This window comes from Salmo salar, chromosome ssa19 (genome assembly GCF_905237065.1).
Source record: "Salmo salar chromosome ssa19, Ssal_v3.1, whole genome shotgun sequence".
Lineage (NCBI taxonomy): Eukaryota > Metazoa > Chordata > Actinopteri > Salmoniformes > Salmonidae > Salmo > Salmo salar.
In genome coordinates, this window is record NC_059460.1 from 5062476 (window position 1) to 5088696 (window position 26221).

The 26221-nt window shown below is 40.2% G+C and overlaps 1 protein-coding gene across 1 annotated transcript in view; it reads right to left on the bottom strand.

The window, feature by feature from the left end:
- Window positions 1-9584: 9584 nt before the first annotated feature.
- The window catches only part of LOC106578330 (proline-rich protein 12), a 60513-nt gene continuing 43876 nt past the window's right edge, over window positions 9585-26221 (bottom strand). Inside the window, exons 12-15 of the mRNA XM_014157027.2 lie at window positions 20423-20520; window positions 15282-15413; window positions 12022-12117; window positions 9585-11111 (exon numbers count right to left, since the gene is read on the bottom strand). Of these exons, the coding sequence (XP_014012502.2) occupies window positions 10977-11111; window positions 12022-12117; window positions 15282-15413; window positions 20423-20520 (461 nt within the window). The 3' untranslated portion in view covers window positions 9585-10976. The remainder of the gene's footprint in view (window positions 11112-12021; window positions 12118-15281; window positions 15414-20422; window positions 20521-26221) is intronic.

A 26221-nucleotide genomic window follows, 5' to 3' on the forward strand; every position in this document is an offset into this window, starting at 1 on the left:
CTTGCGCGCCAGAGTCTAATCGGCCTTCACCGTTCCATGGCTCTTGTTCGGTCAGATCTCACAGTAAAAGACTCAAAACACTTTGTAAAGGCTGGTGACATCTAGTGGAAGCAATAGGAAGTGCCAAAACATTAATCAACCCCTGTGTGTTTCAATGGCATAGGCTTAAAGGTAATTCAACACATCAGGTATCCACTTCCTGTCAGAAAATGTCTCAGGGTTTTGCCTGCCAAATGAGTTCTGTTATACTCACAGACACCATTCAAACAGTTTTAGAAACTTTAGGGTGTTTTCTATCCATATATAATAAGTATATGCATATTCTAGTTACTGGGTAGGATTAGTAACCAGATTAAATCGGGTACGTTTTTTATCCAGCCGTGAAAATACTGCCCCCTAGCCATAAGAGGTTAAGAATAAATTCTTATTTTCAATGACGGCCTCGAAACAGTGGCAGAACGACAGATTTGCACCTTGTCAGCTCGGGGATTCGAACTTGCAATCTTTCAGTTACTAGTCCAACGCGCTAACCACTAGGCTAGAATTCAGGTTCTTTCAATCTCATTCATCTCTCTACTCCGCCTGTCTACCTCCCTTTCAACCAGTCTTGAACTATCCCTCATGAAGCGTAAAATTGTATCAACTGAATGATGGTTATGAAATAAACCGAAACTTGTTTCTCACAAGTGTAGCAGTTGTGAACTCTCCAAACAAAATGGGGGTTAATGGTACATTTACTAGACCTACTGGTTACATACAGTACCAGTCAAAAGTTATGACACCTACTCATTCAAAAGGTTTTTCTTTATTTTTACTATTTTCTACATTGTAGAATAATAGTGAAGACATAAAAACTATGAAATAACAGTTATGGAATAATGTAGTAACCAAAAGTGTTAAACAAATCAAAATATATTTCATTTGAGATTCTTCAAAATAGCCACCCTTTGCCTTGACAGATCAAAAGACAACAACCACCCGAGCCACTGCCTGTTCACACCGCTACCATCCAGAAAGCGAAGTCAGTACAGGTGGATCAAAGCTGGGACTGAGAGACTGAAGAACAGCTTTTATCTCAAGGAAATCAGACTGTTAACCCCTGTGCGGCCTCCGTCCGGTATGCGGGACGGACATCCAGCGAAAAATCCTATCGCCATTAGCATAACAAAATTTAATAATTTTTTTTGTTTCAATTTTTTTTTCAAATTATATCGTTTTATAGATACACCTCTCCTGAATCGAACCACGTTGTCTGATTTCAAAAAGGCTTTACAGCAAAAGCAAAACATTAGATTATGTTAGAGGAGTATATCGTAAAAGTAGCCACATAGCCATTTTCCGACCAACCACATGCATCACAAATAACCAAAAAACAGCTAAATGCAGCACTAACCTTTGACAATCTTCATCAGATGACACACCTAGGACATCATGTTACACAATACATGCATTCTTTTGTTCGATAAAGTTCATATTTATATATAAAAACAGCATTTTACATCGGTGCGTAACGTTGACTAACTATTTTCCCTCAAATGCATCCGATGAAACAGCGCTACAATTTACTAAATTACTATTCGAAAACATTTTTTAAATGTAATATTGCCATTCTAAGATTTATAGATGAATATCTCTTGAAAGCACCTGTAATGCCAGATTTAAAAATAACTTTACTGGGTAATCACACTTTGCGATAAAAGGGGATGCGATACTCAGAACAATAGGCTAGCAATACAGGTCAGCGCCATCTTGGAACAATCGCATATCAAATCTAGTCTTGTATACTATTGTCAATAATCCCTTACCTTTGATTATCTTCATCCTTAGGCACTTCCAGGAATCCCAGGTCCACAACAAATGTATTTTAGTTCGAAAAAGTTCATCCTTTATGTTCCATTAGCTTGTTGTTGTTAGCATGTTCTGAAGGCTGCACCAAAAGCTCCGACGTGCGCGGGGCTACTCTTTCAACAAAATGCATTTTTTTCTTATTTAGGTTTGTTCAAACATGTCAAACGTTGTATAACATAAATCTTTAGGGCCTTTTTCAACCAGAGCTCCAATAAGATTCGAGGGGGACGATTGCATTGTGTTTCAAAACGTTTCGAAAGGGGAGGGTAGCTAGGGGCGCCGGCGTCATAATGGTGATGGCCCTCTCCGTGTGACCACGTTCCACAGCGTGTCATTCTGTCAGTTTTCACAGTAGGAGACTCAAACCACTTTGTAAAGACTGGGGACATCTAGTGGAAGCAATAGGACGTGCTCAATGAACCATAGCTCACGGTGTGATTAATAGGCAACGTGATGAAGTTGAGTCCGCAATTCAGAATTCCACTTCCTGTTTCGATCTGTCTCGGGGTTTTGACTGCCATATGAGTTCTGTTATACTCACAGACACCATTCAAACAGTTTTAGAAACTTTAGGGTGTTTTTTATCCACAAGTATTAATTATATGCATATCCTAGCTTCTGAGTTTGAGTAGTAGGCCGTTTAAAATGGGCACAAACTTTTTTCAAAATGCGCCGTGGCGCCCCCTATCCTAGGCGACCGTCAAGAGGTTAAACAGCAATCACTAACTCAGAGAGGCTGCTGCCTACAGCGACCCAATCACTGGCCACTTTAACAAATGGATCACTAGTCACTTTAAACAATGCCACTTTAATAATGTTTACATATCTTACATTACTCATATGTACAGTGGGGGGGGGGGAAAGTATTTGATCCCCTGCTGATTTTTTTCGTTTGCCCACTGATAAAGAAAGGATCAGTCTATAATTTTAATGGTAGGTTTATTGGAACAGTGAGAGACAGAAAAACAACAAAAATACCCAGAAAAACGCATGTCAAAAATGTTATAAATTGATTTGCATTTTAATGAGGGAAATAAGTATTTGACCCCCTCTCAAATCAGAAAGATTTCTGGCTCCCAGGTGTCTTTTATACAGGTAACAAGCTGAGATTAGGAGCACACTCTTAAAGGGAGTGCTCCTAACTGCAGCTTGTTACATGTAAAAAAGACACCTGTCCACAGAAGCAATCAATCAGATTCCAAACTCTCCACCATGGCCAAGACCAAAGAGCTCTCCAAGGATGTCAGGGACAAGATTGTAGACCTACACAAGGCTGGAATGGACTACAAGACCATCGCCAAGCAGCTTGGTGAGAAGGTGACAACATTTGGTGCGATTATTCGCAAACGGAAGAAACACAAAAGAACTGTCAATATCCCTCGGCCTGGGGCTCCATGCAAGATCTCACCTTGTGGAGTTGCAATGATCATGAGAACAGTGAGGAATCAGCCCAGAACTACATGGTAGGATCTTGTCAATGATCTCAAGGCAGCTGGGACCATAGTCACCAAGAAAACAATTGGTAACACACTACGCTGTGAAGGACTGAAATCCTGCAGCGCCCGCAAGGTCCCCCTGCTCAAGAATACATATACATGCCCGTCTGAAGTTTGCCAATGAACATCTGAATGATTCAGAGGACAACTGCTAAGGGGACAGGACAACTTCACCGCATCAAAGGGACAATGGACGGGGCCATGTACCGTCAAATCTTGGGTGAGAACATCCTTCCCTCAGCCAGGGCATTGAAAATGGGTCGTGGATGGGTTTTCCAGCATGACAATGACCCAAAACACACGGCCAAGGCAACAAAGGAGTGGCTCAAGAAGAAGCACATTAAGGTCCTGGAGTGGCCTAGCCAGTCTCCAGACCTTAATCCCATAGAAAATCTGTGGAGGGAGCTGAAGGTTCGAGTTGCCAAATGTCAGCCTCAAAACCTTAATGACTTGGAGAAGATCTGCAAAGAGGAGTGGGAAAAAATCTCTCCTGAGATGTGTGCAAACCTGGTGGCCAACTACAAGAAACGTCTGACCTCTGTGATTGCCAACAAGGGTTTTGCCACCAAGTACTAAGTCATGTTTTGCAGAGGGGTCAAATACTTATTTCCCTCATTAAAACGCAAATCATTTTATAACATTTTTGACATGCGTTTTTCAGGATTTTTTTGTTGTTATTCTGTCTCTCGCTGTTCAAATAAACCTACCATTAAAATGATAGACTGATCATTTCTTTGTCAGTGGGCAAATGTACAAAATCAGCGGCCAGAGTTCCCGACTTGGAATTCCGCATGTTCTTTCACGAGTTCCCAGTTGTCTTGAGCGCACAAAAAAGTCGGAGATTTCCCAGTTCAGAGTTTACCGTTGTTTTGAACGTGGCAGAAGTCATGCTGGATTGACAGCATTGCCAACATATTTAACAATTTCTGGCCCATCGTGTTGCATGTGAACGTTTATCCTTTTAAACATGGAAAACAGATCCTTTCACCCAGATGTTTTGAATTCTTAAACCCAGACATGGACCGCACACCCTCTCCACCGAATAGCAGACAGGGGAAGCAAAATAGTGACGTCTTGCGATGCTTGCAGTTTGCCATTGATTCCTTACGAACTACTAATTGTTGAATTTGCGATTTCCGACTTGTGTGATGTTTACGTTCAATGGCTGATGAGCACGGTTGTTTTATCTATAATTTCTCTTCATATGACAAGGATTGAAAAGGATTTGCCAGTAGATTTGTCGACATGATTCGTGATGATGACTGCTTGTCTAGCTAAAATTGTGTAAGTATGATGTTGACATGATCAGTCCAATCAAAGCTACAGTAGATATAACGTGTTTTGATGTCATTTTATCTGTGGCCAATGACCTTCAGCGTTCTTGGTTGTCTGTAGCTGGGTTGTTAAAATTGAAATGGCAGGTTCAATCATAACTTTAGTCATTTGATTTGGTTTGTAATATTTAGCTTTGTTGCTCTTCCGAACCCAAAACAAAGGCTATTTTAATAACCAATTCCCACCCCGGAATCATACTCTATTTACAGGACTGTATATATGTATTATTTTTATATGACTTCTTTGTATATTGTTTTAAATGTCTGCCTCTCACTAGCTCTAGTTGGGGCTCTATTGAAATGCACCAAAAACCTTTGTGATTACATTCACTAGCATATGAGTGTCGGTGCAACAATCTTGAACACAGTATTCCTTCAAAAAAACAAAAAAGTTGTTTTCAGAGCCGAATCATTAATTATTAAGGGATAATTTCCATTGTCTGTGTGTGTCTGTTACATTTTAGATATCACCCAGCTACAATGTGTTTATTATAATGTTTAAAATATTATTATTACCAGTTTTACATTTTTAGAAATTATACTTGATTACTATTTCAATAACGATTATCAATAATCCTGAACATTAATTCAATCGCCTCTGGTCAAGAAAACCAGGTACTGCAAATCTCAATTATACCACAAGGTGGCAGCACGACTACAAATGAAAATCTGACGTTTAAGATTTCAGACACTTGCTACTGACAAGAGTGCTAATCCAATTTACTAGATATACCAATAACACTGAAATGGTATGCCATTGCCTTAATATCAAAAGTAATAGGCTTAAAAAGGAAAAAGCAATGTTGCTGCATGCAAGATTCGAACTTGTGAAGTATCACGAGTCGAGAGAGCAAATCCACTAGGCACTAAAATGCAACTCACATTATTGACAGTTTCAAGAGGGCACATCAGCAGGAAGATTCCCGCCTGGGAATAGTAGCCAATCAGATGCATACATTGGAGTCGTGACCGACTGAATGCGATTAGCCAAGGAAATGCACGCAAAATGCATTTACATTGTTTATAAACATTGGCATAAAAAAAAAAAAACGTGTATTTTGGGTTCTTATGGGGTACATGTAATATTCTTCAAGAATCAAAAAGGGATCAATGTTATTCATCAATACTTTACAAGTCCAAAAATGGATGTAGTAACTATGAATTCTAGCGTTAACATACAGTGCATTCAGAAAGTATTCAGACCCCTTCCCTTTCTCCACATTTTACGTTATAGCTTACTCTAAAATGGATTAAATAAAAAAAAAATGTAAATCTACACACAATACTCCATAATGACAAAGTGAAAATAGGTTTAGACATTTTTGCAAATGTATTACAAATATACAGAAATACCTTATTTACAAAAGCATACAGACCCTTTAGTATGAGACTCAAAATTGAGCTCAGGTGCATCCTGCTTCCATTGATCATCCTTGAGATGTTTCTACAACTTGATTGGAGTCCACCTGTGCCAAATTCAATTGATATGATATGATTTGGAAAGGCACCTACTCATCTATATAAGGTCCCACAGAAGAAAAACATTGCCATGAGGTCGAAGGAAATTGTCCATAGAAGTGGAAGGGTACATTTCTGCCACATTGAAGGTCCAAGGACACAATGGCTTCCATCATTCTTAAATGGAAGAAGTTAGGAACCACCAAGACTCTTCCTAGAGCTGGCCGCCCAGCCAAACTGAGCAACCGGGGGAGAAGGGCCTTGGTCAGGGAGGTGACCAAGAACCCGATGGTCATTCTGACAGAGCTCTTGAGTTCCTCTGTGGAGATGGGAGAACCTTCCAGAAGGACAACCATCTCTGCAGCACTCCACCAATCAGGCCTTTATGGTAGAGTGCCCAGACGGAAGCCACTCCTCAGTAAAAGAAACATGACAACCCGCTTGGAGTTTGCCAAAAGGAACCTAAAGGACTTTCAGACCATGAGAAACAAGATTCTCTGGTCTGATGAAACCAAGTTGAACTCTTTGGCCTGAATGCCAAGCTTCACGTCTGGAGGAAACCTGGCACCATCCCTACGGTGAAGCATGGTGGTGGCAGAGTCATGCTGTGGGGATGTTTTTCAGCAGCAGAGACTGAGATTGGTCAGGAGAGGGAAAGATGAACAGAGCAAAGTACAGTGAGAGCCTTGATGAAAGGTCCAGAGCGCTCAGGACCTCACACTGGGGCGAAGGTTCACCTTCCAACAGGACAACGATCCTAAGCACACAGCCAAGAAGTGGCTTTGGGACAAGTCTCTCAATATCCTTGAGTTGCCCAGCCAGAGTCCGGACTTGAACCCAATCGAACATCTCTGGAAAGACCTGAAAATAGCTGTGCAGCAACGCTCCCTATCTATCCTGACAGCGCTTGAGAGGATCTACAGAGAATGGGAGAAACTCCCCAAATACAGGTGTGCCAAGCTTGTAGCGTCATACCCAAGACTTGAGGCTGTTATCGCTGCCAAAGGTGCTTCAAGAAAGGACGGAGTAAAGGGTCTGAATACTTATGTAAATGTCATATTCCCGGGGGGGTTTTAGCCAAAATTTAAAAAAACCTGCTTTTGCTTTGTCATTATGGGGTATTGTGTGTAGATCGATGAGGGGGGAAAACGATTTAATCAATTTTAGAATAAGGCTGTAATGTAACAAAATCTGGAAAAAGTCAAGAGGTCTGGATACTTTCAGAATGCACTGTATAAAAAAACACAGACACAGGAAATTAGTTGCTTTTAATAAATATGGTGGCTCTCAAAAGAGCCTTTGCTTCTGCTGAGTGGTTTCCTTACTGCAATACCTGCTGCCAGAAGTGGACCTGTAAATATTCAAAAGAAGACCGTAAAGACATTGGAGACAGCTGTGAAATAAAGTAGAGTATATTTTTCTTATTAATTCAAGAAATCAGTCTCAAACCTGCCAATTGCTGGACTTTCACATAGTGAGTCACACAGTTCAAACCACATTTGAAATAAAAAAAAATTAAATCGTTTAAATTGTTTTTTTATTAGAAGTGTTCTGCCTTGCAATAAAAAAATACCATACAATTAAAAAAACCAGCAAATACTTAGGTTAAGTATTTAGTCCTATAATGGTATTTACTGACATAATATAAAGAAAATAATTATTTCTTAAAGTGTTATAGGAAAGGCCCTACAAGTACCACATGTTGTGTATTAATAACAAGAAGAATGATTCTATATATTTAATTTTTCTCTCTCTCCCCCCTCTCTCTCTTCTGATCACCTGACTGTTCAGGGTTAAAATAGTTATAAGGGTTAGCGTTTTTTCCCAGCAAAACTTTTTATGGGTTTATAACTCCTGCTCCTCACGGTGGCCATCTACGGATACTACATACTTATTTCGCTGGGTTGATAATCTGAGGTACCAACTACATCAGATCAACAAATAAATGACCTAGACCCATCCATTTGGTTTGCAACTCAGTGAACCTGCACAGCATTCGATGCCTACGAACGAACAGATTGACGCATATCAAATTACCCAGAAGCCATTTAGAAAACAAAAATTGTCAAAATTTCTCCTGCCAGTTTAAATTGCATCGTGAAGCAGAACAATGGGCTGGGAATAGAACGTTCGGAAGGCGAGTTGTTGCCAGTGTTCAATAGAACTAATAGCAGCTGGAAGGGTGAAAAATGCCCTAAAATAAGGCCTGTTTATTGTGATTACTTCAAAACTACGGCAAGCAGCTGGGACATACGGTAATATTATGAAACTGGACTCCATGGCGGATGCAATGAATATATTTATCAGAAAAAAGCAGTGTTAAAAATGTTGTGCTCAGCCTGAAATGAATCGTGCTAGCTTGCCTAGTAGCTAGCCAACTTAAAAATAGCTTGCAAAATAGCTTTACATAAGCAATTTCGGTAGATAGCATCAGACTACAACTTGTAGCAAACTCTTAAAACTACTTCAGGATTGGTGGGTCCCCTGTGGGACGGTTGAGCTAATGTAGGCTAATAAGATTAGCATGAGGTTGTAAGTAACAAGAACATTTCCCAGGACATAGACATATCTGATATTGGCAGAAAGCTTAAATTCTTGTTAATCTAACTGCACTGTCCAATTTACAGTAGTTATTACAGGGAAAGAATACCATGCTATTGTTTGAGGAGAGTGCAAAGTTTTGAACATGAAACGTTATTAATGAACAAATTAGGCACATTTGGACAGTCTTGATACAAAAGTTTGAACAGAAATGCAATGGTTCATTGGATCAGTCTGAAACTTTGCACATACACTGCTGCCATCTAGTGGCCAAAATCTAAATTGCACATGGGCTGGAATAATACATTATGACCTATATCTTGCATTTCAAAGATGGTACAAAACAAATTTAAAAAATTGTTTTTTTCATTGTATCATCTTTTACCAGATCTAATGTGTGATATTCTCCTACCTGCCTTTCACATTTCCACAAACTTCAAAGTGTTTCCTTTCAAATTCTACCAAGAATATGCATATCCTTGCTTCAGGGCCTGAGCTACAGGCAGTTAGATTTGGGTATGTCATTTTAGGTGAAAATTGGAAAAATGGGGCCGATCCTTAAAAGGTTTTTAATAACATTGACTTGGACGATAGCACCCAAAAACGTATTACAAAGAAGAAAAAAAACTTGCGACCTAGCCAGAAAAGACTGACATTTTAATTTACCCACCCCATGACAGATGGGCTTCTTTGTTGGACATGCACAATCAGATAGCACATGTCATGTTTCACTTAACAGGTTGTACCAGGAAAGTCGCCGTATGTCATACCTGGTTTAAATGCCCCATGAGCAAAAATGCTGTGACTTTAGTTTCTTTTTCCAGCTTCTACGTCACCAACAGCTCTGGGTAACTTCCCTTCTGTAATCTAATCTATTTCATATACATTAATTGACTTCAACAACAAATTGTTCTTTGCCGTTTTTATTTGTGTTTCAAATACAGGAGAGTTATTTAAGGTAAACTCAGCGATATGATGTGGATGCAGAAAGTAAACAGCATAGTGGGTCAATTTCCGCAACAACTAAAAGGATTGAAGCGCGAGGCTCAACTTCTCCACTGTTTTGGTCCCGTGGCTACCAGGCTGCAACAGTGTGAAGCGAACCCGTTCACATGCTCAGATACTGTGTATGACAGAGAGAAGTCTTGCATCTCGCTCATCTCAATATCTGTGGTGCTGCTCGTGGCAAAACATTTCGCTGAGTATCTAATGTATAAACAAAGATTTGTCAAGAACTGTACAATATTTACAGACTTTCTTTCCAAGGAAAAAATGAATTTCCTCCCAAAATATGTCATAGCAATATGCAAAACATCAAACATAAAAATGACAATTTTCTCTTTAAATATTACTCATTTATAACCATTCCTGTAAGGGAACTTGATAATGTTTCTTTCTCTTTGCAGCTGCATGATTCTGATGAACTAAAGCCCTACAATGTCGGTTTCAAATATACCCATTCTCTACTTTTACAGACAAAGTTGATGCCACGTTTCCGTCTCATCCACCCATCTTTTGTGTCAAAGAAAAAGATAAGACAGCTCGGATATGTGGGTGTACGTACAATTGAACATTTAACCTGTGAAAAAATGTTAATGCTAAGGCGGCATCCCAGCACTTGTGAGAGTTTGTTAAAATCCTCCTCATATAAATAATTTAAATGGGTTTATATATTATCACATAGCTCACCGGTGCCGCTGCTTACTGTCGCATAGAACGAGTGAGAGAATTAACACCGTTATGTTGCATCCTTTCCACAGACAAGCCATATATTCAAACCGCTCACTGCACTCCTATAATGCAATGTTTAAAAACAAATCATTTATGTAAAAATGGACAGTAATAGATTCTCTTAAAAGTTTTTGTCTGATGCACAGTTTTACGATGTCTGTGAGACAATCCACGTGACCAGGTGCAATAGATCCTCCTTCTGCCTTCGGTGTATTTTATCACCTTGGTCTTTGCCTCCTGATTGGTCACTGTCATCTCTTGACCAATCAGGAACAACACCAGCTCCTGTGGGGTCATCATCCATTCTCAAGGTCAAGTCAATTAATTGCTATATTTTAGTCATTGAACTAAGGAGAGGTCACTCTCCAAGGTCACACCTACCGACCCTCTAGTTCCTAGAGTGGCCTTTCAAGTTGTCCGTCGGACCCACACGACTCCAGGTGGGATGGGACCTCTTACATCGTTTCCCCTTGTTCGCCCACCTCACCGTTCCTGGGGCCTAGTTTCTGTGCCTTTTGTTCTTTCGCTTTCTCTTTTCTTTCTGTCTTCCATCCCCTCTGTCTGTCGCTCAGGCCTTGGCGCTGAGTGTGAGCAGCTCGATGAAGGAGTTGAAGAGGGTGTCCAGCCAGCCCTGGTTGGCCATACACTGCTGCACCACCTCCTCCTGCCCAGGGTCCTCAGCTGCCTGCTCTATAGTGTTGGTCTGCCAGGGAAACACAAATATAAGCACAATATACAGTATATTTAGACTATGGTAATATGTCTATTTGAAAAATAGAAGTACATGTCTCAAGGCTATGGTGTGTCTACCCAAGGAATAAACATTATCTATGCTGGGTAAACACAATATTAATATAAACTAGGGCTGTCAAAGTTAACGCGTTACAGCTTGTGACTAGTTCATGTTGAAGAACATGGATAAGTAGCCCAGGCCTGGCTGATCTGTTGTCTTCTGTGGAACTCACAACATATTTGGACAGGTTGATATGCTCCTTGTTTCAGAAATTGGGAGAACACTCATTTAGAATGCCTGAAGCTTTAACAGTACTTGAGTGTGTGACTATGTGCAAGTCTTAAACTTCAAGAACATTGATAAGATGGAGTAAGCCTACTTAAAACATTGAGAGCATTTTGTTTCTGATACAGATAATTGTGTGTTTCTGTCCCTTACAATCAAAGCATAGTATGCCTGTAACTCAATGCCCTGCTTTTTAGAGCCAAATTTGAGCAATTTCAAAAATTGCAATTAAATCGTGATTAACTACTGAAAAATCATGCAATTATTTATTTTAATTGTTTGACAGCGTTAATATAAAAACAATATTTAGAATTCCTATCAACCATTGTTGATTAGCAAAGATGAATTTAATTTAATCTATGTCAGCAGGGGATTTCAACCACAATATATCTGGTGTGTTTAAGCAAGGATAAAGGAATAAAAGACATTTGGGTAATATCTCTGCTGGGTAAATTGAAACAATATTTAAATAAACCATAGTAGGGGAGACACAAATAACTGTTCTTGATACAATATTTCAATATCAACAAGAGAAATATATATGAAATAGGTGTATCTATTACAATAATATAAAATACAGGGCGGATGTCCTTACCTCTTTCTTGCAGTGTAAGAAAGTATGATATTTATAATGATGCAGTGAGTGGTAGAGGCTGTAGATCCGACATGATTCTGTTGACAGTTTAAGGTCCTGGGGGAAAACAGATTAAAAACAATATATGGAGAGAATAAAATCCACCTATATAATCAAGGTTCAACAGTGCGACATGAGAATGCACATGACACACACACACAAATACCTACAAACAAACTATCAACTTATGGGAGAGATGGGCAACGCAACCTAGCAGCTGTTGAACTGATTGTTGGTAATTCCTTTAACATAAAACACAGTCACTGTAAATACCCACAAACACACCCGCCCCCTCAAACACACACACACAAAATACTTTATTTGAATCCACAAATGACATTACAGCCGAAGAATTGAAACAATTCAACAGACACAGACAGTGCCTTCAGAAATGATCCACACCCCTCAACTTATTCCACATTTTGTTGCGTTAGACGGAATTCAAAATTGATTAAATATATTTTTTTCCACTCACGCATCTACAGACAATACCCCATAATGACAAAGTAAAAACATGTTTTTATTATTTTGTGCAAATGTATTGAAAATTAAATACACATCTCAAACACCCCTGACTCCATACATGTTAGAATCACTGTTGACAGGGATTACAGCTGTGAGTATTTCTGGCTAAGTCTCTAAGAACATTGCACACCTGGATTCTACAATATTTGCACATTATTCTTTTTAACATTTTTCAAGCTCAGTTAAGCTGGGTGTTGATCATTGCTAGACAGCCATGTTCAAGTCTTGCCATAGATTTTCAAGCCGATTGAAGTCAAAACTGTATCTCGGCCACTCAGGAACATTCAATGTCGTCTTGGTAAGCAACTCCAGTGTATATTTGGCCATGTGTTTAAGGTTATTGTCCTGCTGAAAGGTGAATTTGTCTCCCAGTGTCTGTAGGAAAGCAGACAACCAGGTTTTCCTCTAGGATTTTGCCTGTGCTTAGCTCTATTCCATTTCTTTTTATCTAAAAAAAAACTCCATAGTCCTTGCCGATGACAAGCATACCCCATAACATGATGCATCCACCACCATGCTTGAAAATATGATGAGAGGTACTCAGTGATGTGTTGGTGTTGGATTTGCCCCAAACATAAGGCTTTGTATCCACATTTTCTGCCTTATTTAGTGCCTTGTTGCAAACAGGATCCATGTTTTGGAATATTTGTATTTTGTACAGGCTTCCTTTTCACTCTGTCATTTAGGTTAGTATTGTGGAGTAACTACAATGTTGTTGATCCATCCTCAGTTCTCCTGTTACAGCCATTCAACTCTAACTGTTTTAAAAGTCAGCATTGGCATCATGGTGAAATTCCTGAGCGATTTCCTTCAGCTCCAGCAATTGAGTTAGGAAGGACGCCTGTATCTTTGTAGTGACTGGGTGTATTGATACACCATCCAAAGTGTAATTAATAACTTAACCATGCTCAAAGGGATATTCAATATCTGCTTTTTTTATTTCTACCAATAAGTGCCCATCTTAGCAAGGCATTGGAAAACCTCGCTGGTCTTTGTTTGAAATTCACTGCTCGGCTGATGGACCTTATAGATAATTGTATATGTGTGGGGTACAGAGATGAGGTAGTCATTAAAAAAAATCATGTTAGACAGTCTTATTGCACACAGAATGAGTCCATCCAACTTATGTGATTTATGCACATTTTTACTCCTGAACTTATTTAGGCTTGCCATAACAAAGGGATTGAATACTTATTGACTGAAGACATTTCAGCTTTTTATTTTGAATTAATTTGTAAAAGATTCTAAAAACATAACTCCATTTTGACATTATGGGGGTATTGTGTGTAGGCCATGACACAAAATATCAAATTAATCAATTTTAATTTCAGGCTGTAACAACAAAATCTTGAAGTCCAGGGTTGAGAATACTTTCTGAAGTCAATGTATATGGACACTCAGGGATACAAAAAGCACCTTCATACAGCTAAGCTGCCCATGACAGCTGACACAGAGCAGTAACTAGCTAGCTGCTTTGCCTGTCTTATGCAGGCCTGCAATCCGAAGGCCATGTACTGTCAAGCCTATGTACACGGCCGAGGCTCCCAAATATCAGTACCACAACTTTGCACTGGTAACTGGTGTACAAATGACCTCGACTAACTTGTACCCCTGCACATTGACTCGGTAGTGGTACCACCTATATATAGCCTCGTTCTTGTGTTACTTTAGTTTATTTGCTAAATATTTTCTTAACTCGTTCTTGAACTGCATTGTTGGCTTGTAAGTAAGCATTTCACGGCGCATGTGACAAATAAAGTTTGATTTGAACGTTTAAACAAAATTGGGATCCTTAACGTTAAGAAGAATCCCTAACCCAATTATTATTATTTTTAAATGTACGTAGATGCAGAAAGTAAACAGCATAGTGGGTCAATTTTCGCAATTACTAAAAGGGTTGGCGCGCGAGGCTCAACTTCTCCGCTGTTTTGGTCCCGTGGCTACCACGCTGTGAAAAGCGTGAAGCGAACCTGCACACATACTGTGTGTGACTGAAATGTTGTATCTCGCTCATCTCAATATCCTAGCCTATTCATTGATGATAGGCCCCGCTTTACAGAAGTTGAGAGAGAGATAGAAACTGTGAGATAGAAACTGAGATACAGCTATTGATTGCCAATAGACAGGCCTAGCGCACGGTTCTGAATGTCTGCCTGGTGGCCGACCTGACTATCGTGACCCTCCCCTCTCTCCGTCTCTCGCTAGCTCGCTATGAAAGATGCGAGTGTTTACGTTCTCGAAAGTACAGCATCTAAATTTGTCTCCTCTGTTAAACAAATACTGAATCTTGACACTTGTGAGTAGATGTCGGAAGGCGACGTGCAAGGAGTCGAGGAATCAATTATTTTGGAGACGATTCCACCACTACGTCATCATCGGTAAGAGTTGGAAAAAGGCAAGCGACAGCAGCAAAGTCCTGTGTGGCAATACTTTTATGAATTTCTATCGTTTTAACGGAAAACCGATAAAGCAGTTTAAACATGAAATAAATGTTTTCCATTTGTCACATCCCTACTGGTAACCAAGGCATGATGGGGTGGTAATTCAGCAACTTGGCAGCAAAGGTCTGCTCCATATAGAAATCAAAAGAGCAACCCACCTCCAAAATGAGCAACTCCCTCTGGCCTCCCCCCCACAACATCTGGCATATTTGGTATGCAAAACCAACCACATCAGAACTACCTACAAACACACACCTGTGGTTTGGGTAGGCTCTTCTTGACTCTGTTAAGGGTCTTGCGGTTGTAGCCCTCCCCACTGAGCCGCATCAACACAGCTCCTGAGTCCAGGGGGTCCGCCGCCATATGAGGATACATGTGCAGGGTCTCCTAAACAGGTGGAGAGAAAATGGGAGGAAACACCACACACACACACACAGTCAAAAGTTTGGACATAAAGAAAAACTATTTATTTGTACTATTTTCTACACTAGAATAATAGTGAAGACATCAAAACAACACATAGAATTACGTAGTAACGAAAAAAAGGGTGTTAAACAAATCAAAATATATTTCATTTGAGATTCTTCAAATTAGCCACCCTTTGCCTTGACAGCTTTGCACACTCTTGGCATTCTCTCAACCACCTTCCTGAGGAATGCTTTTCCAATAGTCCTAAAGGAGTTCCCACATATGCTGAGCACTTGTTGGCTGCTTTTCCTTCACTCTGCGGTCCAACTTATCCCAAACCATCTCAAATTGGGTTGAGGTTGGATGATTGATGGCGTGCTACATCAGATGACCTGGTCTTCACACTCTCCTTGGTCAAATAGCCCTTACACAGCCTGGAGGTGTGTTTCGGGTCATTGTCCTGCTGAAAAACAAATGATAGTGGGACTAAGCACAAACCAGATGGGATGGCATACCACTGCAGAATGCTGTGGTAGCTATGCTGGTTAAGTGTGCCTTGAACTCTAAATAAATCACAAACAGTGTCACCAGCAAAGCACCCCCACACCATCACACCACCTCCATGCTTCACGGTGGGAACAATTGATGCGGATATCATCCGTTCACCTACTCTGCGTCTCACAAAGACACGGCGGTTGGAACCAAAAATCTAAAATTTGGACTCACAGGTCTAATGTCCATTGCTCGTGTTTCTTGGCCCAAGCAAGTATCTTCTTCTTATTGGTGTCCTTTAGTAGTGGTTTCTTTGCAGGAATTCAACCATGAAGGCCTGATTCACACAGAATCCTCTGAACAGTTGATTTTGAGACGTGTCTATTACTTGAACTCTGAAGTATTTATTTGGCCTGCAATTTTTGAGGCTGGTAACTCCAATGAACTTATCCTCTGCAGCAGAGGTAACTCTGGGTCTTAATTTCCTGTGGCTGTCCTCATGAGAGACAGTTTCATCATAGCGCTTGATGGCTTTTGCGACTGCACTTGAAGAAACTTTCAAAGTTCTTGAAATGTTCCATATTGACTGACCTATAATGTGCTGGTCCATCATTACAGCGGTCAATCATGTAATGTGTTGGTCCATCATTAAAGTAATGAAGGAAATTAATTCCACAAATTAACTTAACAAGGCGCACCTGTTAATTTAAATGCATTCCAGGTGACAACCTCATTAAGCTGGTTGAGAGAATGGCAAGAGTGTGCAAAGCTGTCATCAAGGCAAAGGGTGGCTACTTTGAATATATATACAGTTGAAGTCGGAAATTTACATACACTTAAGTTGGAGTCATTAAAACTCGTTTTTCAACCACTTGTTAACAAACTATAGTTTTGGCAAGACGGTTAGGTTAGGACATCTACTTTGTCCATGACAAGTAATTTTTCCAACAATTGTTTACAGATTATTTCACTTATAATTCACTGTATCACAATTCCAGTGGGTCAGAAGTTTACATGCACTAAATTGACTGTGCCTTTAAACAGCTTGGAAAATTCCAGAAAATTGTGTCATGGCTTTAGAAGCTTCTGATAGGCTAATTGACATCATTTGAGTCAATTGGAGGTGTACCTGTGGATGTATTTCAAAGGCTACGTTCAAACTTAGTGCCTTTTTGCTTGACATCATGGGAAAATCAAAATAAAATCAGCCAAGCCCTCAGAATAAATATTGTAGACCTCTACAAGTCTGGTTCATCCTTGGGAGCAATTTCCAAACGCCTGAAGGTACCACGTTCATCTGTACAAACAATAGTACGCAAGTATAAACACCATGGGACCACGCAGCCGTCATACCACTCAGGAAGGAGAAACCTGTCTCCTAGAGATGAACATACTTTGGTGCGAAAAGTGCATATCAATCCCAGAACAACAGCAAAGGACCTTGTGAAGATGCTGGAGGAAACAGGCACAAAGGTATCTATGTCCACAGTAAAACGAGTCCTATATCGACATAACCTGAAAGGCCGCTCAGCAAGGAAGAAGCCACTGCTGCAAAACTGCCACAAAAAAAGCCAGACTACGGTTTGCAACTGCACATGGGGACAAAGATTGCACTTTTTGGAGAAATGTTCTCTGGTCTGATGAAAAAAAAAAATTGAACTGTTTGGACATAATGACCATCATTATGTTTGGAGGAAAAAGGAGGAAGCTTGCAAGCCGTAGAACACCATCCCAACCATGAAGCACGGGGGTGGCAGCATCATGTTGTGTGGGTGCTTTGCTGCAGGAGGGACTGGTGCACTTAATAAAATAGATGGCATCATGAGGCAGGACAATTATGTGTATATATTGAAGCAACATGTCAATACATCAGTCAGGAAGTTAAAGCTTAGTCGCAAATGGGTCTTTCAAATGGACAATGACCCCAAGCATACTTCCAATGTTGTGGCAAAATGGCTTAAGGACAACAAAGTCAAGGTATTGGAGTGGCCATCACAAAGCCTTGACCTCAATCCCATAGAAAATTTGTTGGCAGAACTGAAAAAGCGTGTGAGAGCAAGGAGGCCTACAAACCTGACTCAGTTACACCAGCTCTGTCAGGAGGAATTCACCCAACTTATTGTGGGAAGCTTGTGGAAGGCTACCCGAAATGTTTGACCCAAGTTAAACAATTAAAAAGGCAATGCTACCAAATACTAATTGAGTGTATGTAAACTTCTGACCCACTGGGAATGTGATGAAAGAAATAGAAGCTGAAATAAATCATTCTCTCTACTATTATACTGACATTTCACATTGTTAAAATAAAAGTGGTGATCCTAACTGACCTAAGACAGGGAATGTTTACTAGGGTTAAATGTCAGGAATTGTGAAAAACTGAGTTTAAATGTATTTGGCTAAGGTGTATGTAAACTTTCGACTTCAACTGTATATAACAACAATACATTACCAAACAAACTCTTTAATCCCAACCCTCCGCCACGCTTCTGACTTCAACTGTATACAGATATATTTTTAATCACTCACTTGTTCTAGAACACCTACTCATTCAAGGGTTTTATATTTTTACTGTTTTCTACATTGTAGAATAATAGTGAAGACATTAAAACTATGAAATAACATACATGGCATCATGTAGTAACTAAAAAAAAAAAAGTGTTAAACAAATCCAAATATATTTTAGATTCTTCAAAGAGTGTGCGTGCGTGTATGCATGCACACTACCGTTCAAAGTTAGGGGTCATTTAGAAATGTCCATGCTGATAATGGGCCTCCGTACGCCTATGTAGATATTCCATTAAAAGAAATTTTTAAAAAATCAGCCGTTTCCAACTACAATATTAATTTCAAAATTAACAATGTCTACACCGTATTTCTGATCAATTTCATGTTATTTTAATGGACAAAAAAAGTGCTTTTCTTTCAAAAACAAGGACATTTCTAAATGACCCCAAACTTTTCAAAACGGTAGTGTGTGTGTGTGAGAGACTCACACATACACAAACTGAAATAAAATATAAAACCAACATGTAATGTGCTGATCCCACGTTTCATGAGCTGAAATAAAAGATCCCAGAAATGTTCCATATGCACAAATTTGTTTACATCCCTGTTAGTGAGCATTTCTCCTTTGCCAAGAAAATCCATCCACCTGACAGGTGTGGCATATCAAGAAGCTGATTAAACAGCATGATCATTATACAGGTGCACCTTGTGCTGGGGACAAAAGGCCACTCCAAAACTTGCAGTTTTGTCACACAACACACAATTTCACACGTCTCAAGTTGAGGGAGCGTGCAATTGGGCATTCTGACTGCAGGATTGTCAACCAGAGTCAACCATAAGCCACCTCTAATTTTGTTTTAGAGAATTTAGCAGTATATCCAACTGGCCTCACAACCACAGGACACGTGTCTGGCGTCGTGTGGGCGAATTTAGCAGTTGGATATACTGCTAAATTCTCTAAAACGAAATTAGAGGTGGCTTATGGTTGACTCTGGTTGACAATCCTGCAGTCAGAATGCCCAATTGCACGCTCCCTCATGTTTGGTGTTTGCTAAAAGGCATGTGGGAGACTCCCCAAACATATAGAAGAAGGTACTCTGGAGATGAGACTAAAATTGAGCTTTTTGGCCAACAAGGAAAACGCTATGTCTGGTGCAAACCCAACACCTCATCACCCCGAGGACACCATCCCCACAGTGAAGCGTGGTGGTGGCAGCATCATGCTGTGGGGTTGTTTTTCCATCGACAAGGACTGGGAAACTGGTCAGAATTGAAGGAATGATGGATGGCGCTAAATACAGGAAATTCTTTAGGGAATCCTGTTTCAGCCTTCCAAAGATTTCAGACTGGTCGGAGGTTCACATTCCAGCAGGACAATGACCCTAAGCATACTGCTAAAGCAACACTCGAGTGGTTTAAGGGGAAACATTTAAATGTCTTGGAATGGCCTAATCAAAGCCCAGACCTCAACCCAATTGAGAATCTGTGATATTACTTAGATTGTTGTACACCAGCGGAACCCATCCAACTTGAAGGAGCTGGAGCAGTTTTGCCTTGAAGAATGGGCAAAAATCCCAGTGGCTAGTTGTGCCAAGGTTATAGAGACATACCCCAAGAGACTTGCAGCTGTAATTGCTGAAAAGGGTGGCTCTACAAAGTATTGACTTTGGGGGGGGTGAATAGTTATGCACGCTCAAGTTCTGTTTTTTTGTCTTATTTCTTGTTTGTTTCACAATAAAAAATATTTTGCTTCTTCAAAATGGTAGGCATGTTGTGTAAATCAAATTATTTTCATTCCAGGTTGTAAGGCAACAAAATAGGAAAAATGCCAAGCCACTGTAAAAACCATAGATTAGGGCCAAATCTTTTTATTTTTTTTACTGATTTTCTTATATGAACTGTAACTCAGTAACATTTTTGAAATTGATGCATGTTGCTTTTATATTTTTGTTCAGAATATATACATTGACAGTATATTCAGAGCAGGTTACCTGGTGCTGAGTACTCATGTTAACTCTCCTCATCAGTCTCCTTTTCTGTTCCACAATGATGCCATCAATCTTCCTCATTCCAGGGAGGTACAGCTCATCTGAGGGAACCAATGGAGATGGAGAGGAAAGCCTGATTAAATGGATATGTTTCAAACGACTGTCAATCAATCAAAACCTGGGGAGGCTAACCAGGGGCATATTCAGTTGAAATGTTATGCTACATTGCGGAACGGTTTGTACAGAACCAAACGCTTTCCCACAATGCTGTGCACTGTTCAACTTTCCTCAAGGTATGTTTGCTCCTGTTTGGTGTGTGTGGCGGGGTGTGGCCTGATCAATATGGGTGTAGGGTTACACATTTTGGGGAATATTCAGAGGTGGAAACTTTCCGTGGGAATTAATGGGAATATATCCAAATTAATATTAACACCATTTAAATGTAGATGTTTTTTGCATTGGATATATTTACCATATCATATGGAGACAGAAACATAAACCTTTTCCCTTCTCATAAGTAGACAATTGCAAATGATTAAATCCTTCCAATAGAAAAAAAAGAAACCCATTTAGCTACGAATTGAACTTTAATTAAATGAGTTGACTCTTCACATGGAATGACTTCACTGAACAACAACAAAAGGGAATATTGAATGATCCATCGCATCTCCCAAAAACATTTTCAACATACATCTGTAAAATGATAGTCTAGAAACTAAAGCTTTGGCTCTCTTCCTCTCAGGCTTCCATGTCTTCTCCCTGGGCCTCCTCAATGTCCAACTGTCACTTTCCAACCTTGTTGAGGATGGCTCGTTCTCAGGCTCAAAAAGACTCAAATTTGCCCAGATGGCCACCAATTTTTCAACCCTTGTATTGGTCAGCCTGTTGCGCGCTTTGGTGTGTGTTCCCAAACAAGGACCAGTTGCGATCTGAGGCACCTGATGTTGGTGGTATTTGGAGGATTATGGAGGCAACAGGGGAAAGAGCCTCAGATCCACAAAGTCCCTTCCACCAGGTGGCTGATCAGATATATTGGCACGACTGCCATATTGCATCTCCATCCCAAAGCCCTTGCTTGGAAATGTACTTCGCCAGAGAACCTTGCCCTCATCCAGGCCAAGGTGGCGAGACACGATAGTGATGACACCATTGGCCCTGTTGATCTCTGCACCAGACATGATGCTCTTGCCAGCACATTTGGGGTCCAACATGTATGCATTGTTTATGGGCTTTAGGCAGAAGTCTTGACGCTTTTTGATGTATTTCAGAACTGCAGTTTCCTCTGCTTAGAGCAACAGTGAAGTGGGCAGGGCAGTACGGATATCTTCTCTTACATCTGCAAGCAGTCTGAACATCAGACAGGATGGCATTGTCTCCCTCAATCCGTGCAATGGCTACTGCTATAGGTTTCAGGAGTTTCAGGCTGCTTACCACTCTCTCCCAAAATACATCATCCAGGAGGATCCTCTTGATGGGGCTGTCCATATCGGCAGACTGTGATACGGCTTGGAGAGACTCCTTCCCCTCCAGGAGACTGTTAAACATGATGACAACACCACCCCAACGGGTGTTGCTGGGCAGCTTTAATGTGGTGTTCTTATTCTTCCCACTTTGCTTGGTGAGGTAGATTGCTGCTATAACTTGATGACCCTTCACATACCTAACCATTTCATTGGCTCTCTTGTAGAGTGTATCCATTGTTTTCAGTGCCATGACGTCCTTGAGGAGGAGATTCAACGCATGAGCAGCACAGCTAATGGGTGTGATGTGAGGGTAGGACTCCTCCACTTTAGACCAAGCAGCCTTCATGTTCACAGCATTGTCTGTCACCAGTGCGAATACCTTCTGTTGTTCAAGGTTATCGATGACTGCCTTTAAATCATCTGCAATGTAGAGACCGGTGTGTCTGTTGTCCCTTGTGTCTGTGCTCTTGTAGAATACTGGTTGAGGGGTGGAGATGATGTAGTTAATTATTCCTTGCCCACGAACATCAACCACCCATTAGATGATTGCAAATGAGTAGATAAAGCATGTCTGGTTGGAGGAGTGTATGCTGGGCGAAGAACATTCACAAATCTCTTACAATACACATTGCCTGTGAGCAGAGTTGAACCAGTTGCATACACAGCTCGAGCAAGACATCTATCAGCATTTCTCTGACTACGTTCCTCCATTGAGTAAAAAAAAAACATCTGATTCCAGGAGGGCCATGAGCTGTTGCTATCGATAAGGTGTCCGATTCATCATTTTCACCTCAAATAGAAGTAGAGGGACTTATGTCAGAAGTTGCTTGTTGTGAGCGCTGAGGGAACTTTATGCACTTGGCCAGATGATTCTGCATCTTTGTTGCATTCTTCACATATGATTTGGCACAGTATTTGCAAATGTACACAGCTTTTCCTTCTACATTAGCTGCAGTGAAATGTCTCCACAGATCAGATTGTGCCCGTGGCATTTTCCTGTGAAGATTAGAAAACAATGTTTAAAAAAACAAATACAATTCCATGTACAGATAAAGAGTTAAACAGTTAGATTAAACAACTCCTTTGTAAGATAAATGTTTTAAAATTAAACATGTATGGAAACAGGTGAATTAACACTCAGCAGGCTCAAGCAAGCTAAAACCCACATGGTAGCAAAAACGAACTAGTAGCAATTGTTAACATGTTAGAAATGACAAACACTTTGCTATAGGCTACAATTTACTAGTTAACAACAAATCATATATGTCATATAAAATATCTTCACCTCACCCAGTATTGTAATCATAACTTACCAGAAAGCATGTAGTCCTTAGCTCAGACAGTGTAGTAGTGTGGGCTCAATAGCATCTCATTAGTGTGCAAGATCTTGAGAATCAGCTGTACATGATGGAAGAATGCACTGCACATGTGATGGAAGAATGCACTGTGCATGCAGAGGGTTGCAATTCCATTGAATTGGGGATAGTTTAACCAAAATATTCCACAAGACCTAGAATTGCCTTATGTGTATCCCATAAAAAAGGTTCTGTTATAATTTAAGAAAAATTCCCCAAATTCCCGGGCTTAACTTCCCATGGAAAATTTCTGACCCTTCGCAACCCTATATGGGTTTGACCATTTGAAATCTCAAAACCAAACACAACATTCAACTGGTCGTTCAAAACAGCACTGTTTCCATTCAAATGTATGTTGCACGTTTGGCGCTGCCTTCCCTTATCAAACTCTTTACTGACATATTACAGCTGATATGACAACACTAGTTGCTTTTCAGAAATGAGCACGAAACAATCAAGGGAAAAGGTCAGAAACTATCCCTAACACATACTGTACCTTATTCACACTGTATGGCCAACCCAAATCACACTGTGCTGACTCAGATACTTTCTTTTCGCCTTGTCCTTTCTAGAATGGTTCCAGCAGCTACGGTGAATGAGTAACCAGGCTAGCCCAGTTCAGCTCGGCCCTATAGTGTGAATCAGGCTACAGCGTCCCTTTATATCAATTACATCTAACTCATAACAAGAATGACTTAGGGCCAAATCCTCAACTTGGGATACGCATGAGGCAACTTGTACTTGACAAAAATCCTTGACATATTGCAAGATTAATGTCCATTCCTTCAGTGTTGAACCTTTCTCTGCCCCAATGGGCATAGGAAAGTTAGGATTGGTCCAAAGTGTGGGGGGTAAGTTAGGATTTGTCCCTAACAGGGGCAGAAAGTCTAACTTTAACTCTGGATGCCACTGGGATGTAGTCAATGAAGTGAAAAATTCTGAATGTTTTCAGTTAGAAATGTTATGAATAGATCAGACATGACAGATCATCATATCTAAACATTGTCACTTTGAGCGCTCCTGAACAGGGCTGTCCGTGTTCAATTGGACACGCCATGATCAGTTCCAAATAGTCCCTACCCATTTCAGTCCAATTTCTTCCATTTGGAGCCTAATGAACATGACCTAGGCTAGGGCTACATGATATAGGCCAAAAAATGAAATTGCTATTTCTTTTACCAAATATAGCGGTCTGATTTGCGATATAGATCAAAACACGAGTCTACTGTTGGAATCATAGAAGTAGAATGGCATTTAAGAAGCAAAGTGGAAAGCAGCATTGTTCTTGTTTGGAACAATCGGTTAACTGCATTTGACCTAACAGAGCAGCATGCAAACTTATTTTGAATCGAACAGTGGGGAGGAGGAACTGCGCTGCTTGAGTGCGCTGCAAGGCTTTGTGTGCGTGGGAAGCAGCTGCAACAAGAGACAGGGAAAGAGACGACAGAGTAAACTATGACGATATTGACAAAAATCCATATCACAATAAAATTAAATTCAATTGCTATAGTGATAAACTCTATTTTTGGAAGGTGCACAGTTACTCTACGCCTTTTTTTACATCATCTCAAAGAAATGTCCATAATATATTAGCCTAAGTCATTTGGTTACCAGGTGGATCCAGCAAAAGGCTGCAAAGGAAAGCAAGGCATAATAAACATTTTCCACAACTCAACTTCATTCAGAAGTGCCACTCAAATTAACCTGTTGGGGATCGGGGGCAGAATTGACACGGCTGGATAAAAAACGTACCCGATTTAATCTGGTTACTACTCTTGCCCAGTAACTAGAATATGCATATAATTATTGGCTTTGGATAGAAAACACTCCAAAGTTTCTAAAACTGTTTGAATGGTGTCTGTGAGTATAACAGAACTCAAATGGCAGGTCAAAACCTGAGAGATTCCTTTACAGGAAGTGGCCTGTCTGACCATTTATTGTCTTTCTTTGACATCTCATTCAATTACAAAGGATCTCTGCGGTAACGTGACACTTCCCACGGCTCCAATAGGCTCTCAGAGCCCGGGAAAAACCTGAATGACGTCATTTCAGCCCCAGGCTGAAACACATTATCGCCTTTGTCAAGTGGCCGATCAAGGGACTGTGGGCTTAGGCGCGTGCACTGGCCGCCCCCGTCTTTGTGTTTTTTCCTCTGTTTGCCGAAAAGGAGATTCCCGGTCGGAATATTATCGCTTTTTTACGAGATAAATTGAAAAAAATTGATTTTAAACAGCGGTTGACATGCTTCGAAGTACGGTAATGGAATATTTAGAATTTTTTTGTCACGAATTGCGCCATGCGCACGACCCTGATTTACCATTTTGGATAGTGTCTGGGACGCACGAACAAAACGCCGCTATTCGGATATAACGATGGATTATTTTGGACCAAACCAACATTTGTTATTGAAGTAGCAGTCCTGGGAGTGCATTCTGACAAAGACAACAAAAGGTAATCAAACTTTTGTAATAGTAAATCTGATTTTGATGAAGGCTAAACTTGCTGGGTGTCTAAATAGCTAGCCCGTGATGGCTGGGCTATGTACTTAGAATATTGCAAAATGTGCTTTCACCAAAAAGCTATTTTAAAATCGGACATATCGAGTGCATAGAGGAGTTCTGTATCTATAATTCTTAAAATAATTGTTATGCTTTTTGTGAACGTTTATCGTGAGTAATTTAGTAAATAGTTAGTAAATTCCCCGGAAGTTTGCAAAGCTGTCAAGGCAAAAGGTGGCTATTTTGAAGAATCTCAAATGAAATATATTTTGATTTGTTTAACACTTTTGGTTACTACATTATTCCATAACTGTTATTTCATAGTTTTTATGTCTTCACTATTATTCTACAATGTAGAAAATAGTAAAAATAAAGAAAAACCTTTTGAATGAGTAGGTGTCATAACTTTTGACTGGTACTGTATGTAACCAGTAGGTCTAGTAAATGTACCATTAACCCCCATTTTGTTTGGAGAGTTCACAACTG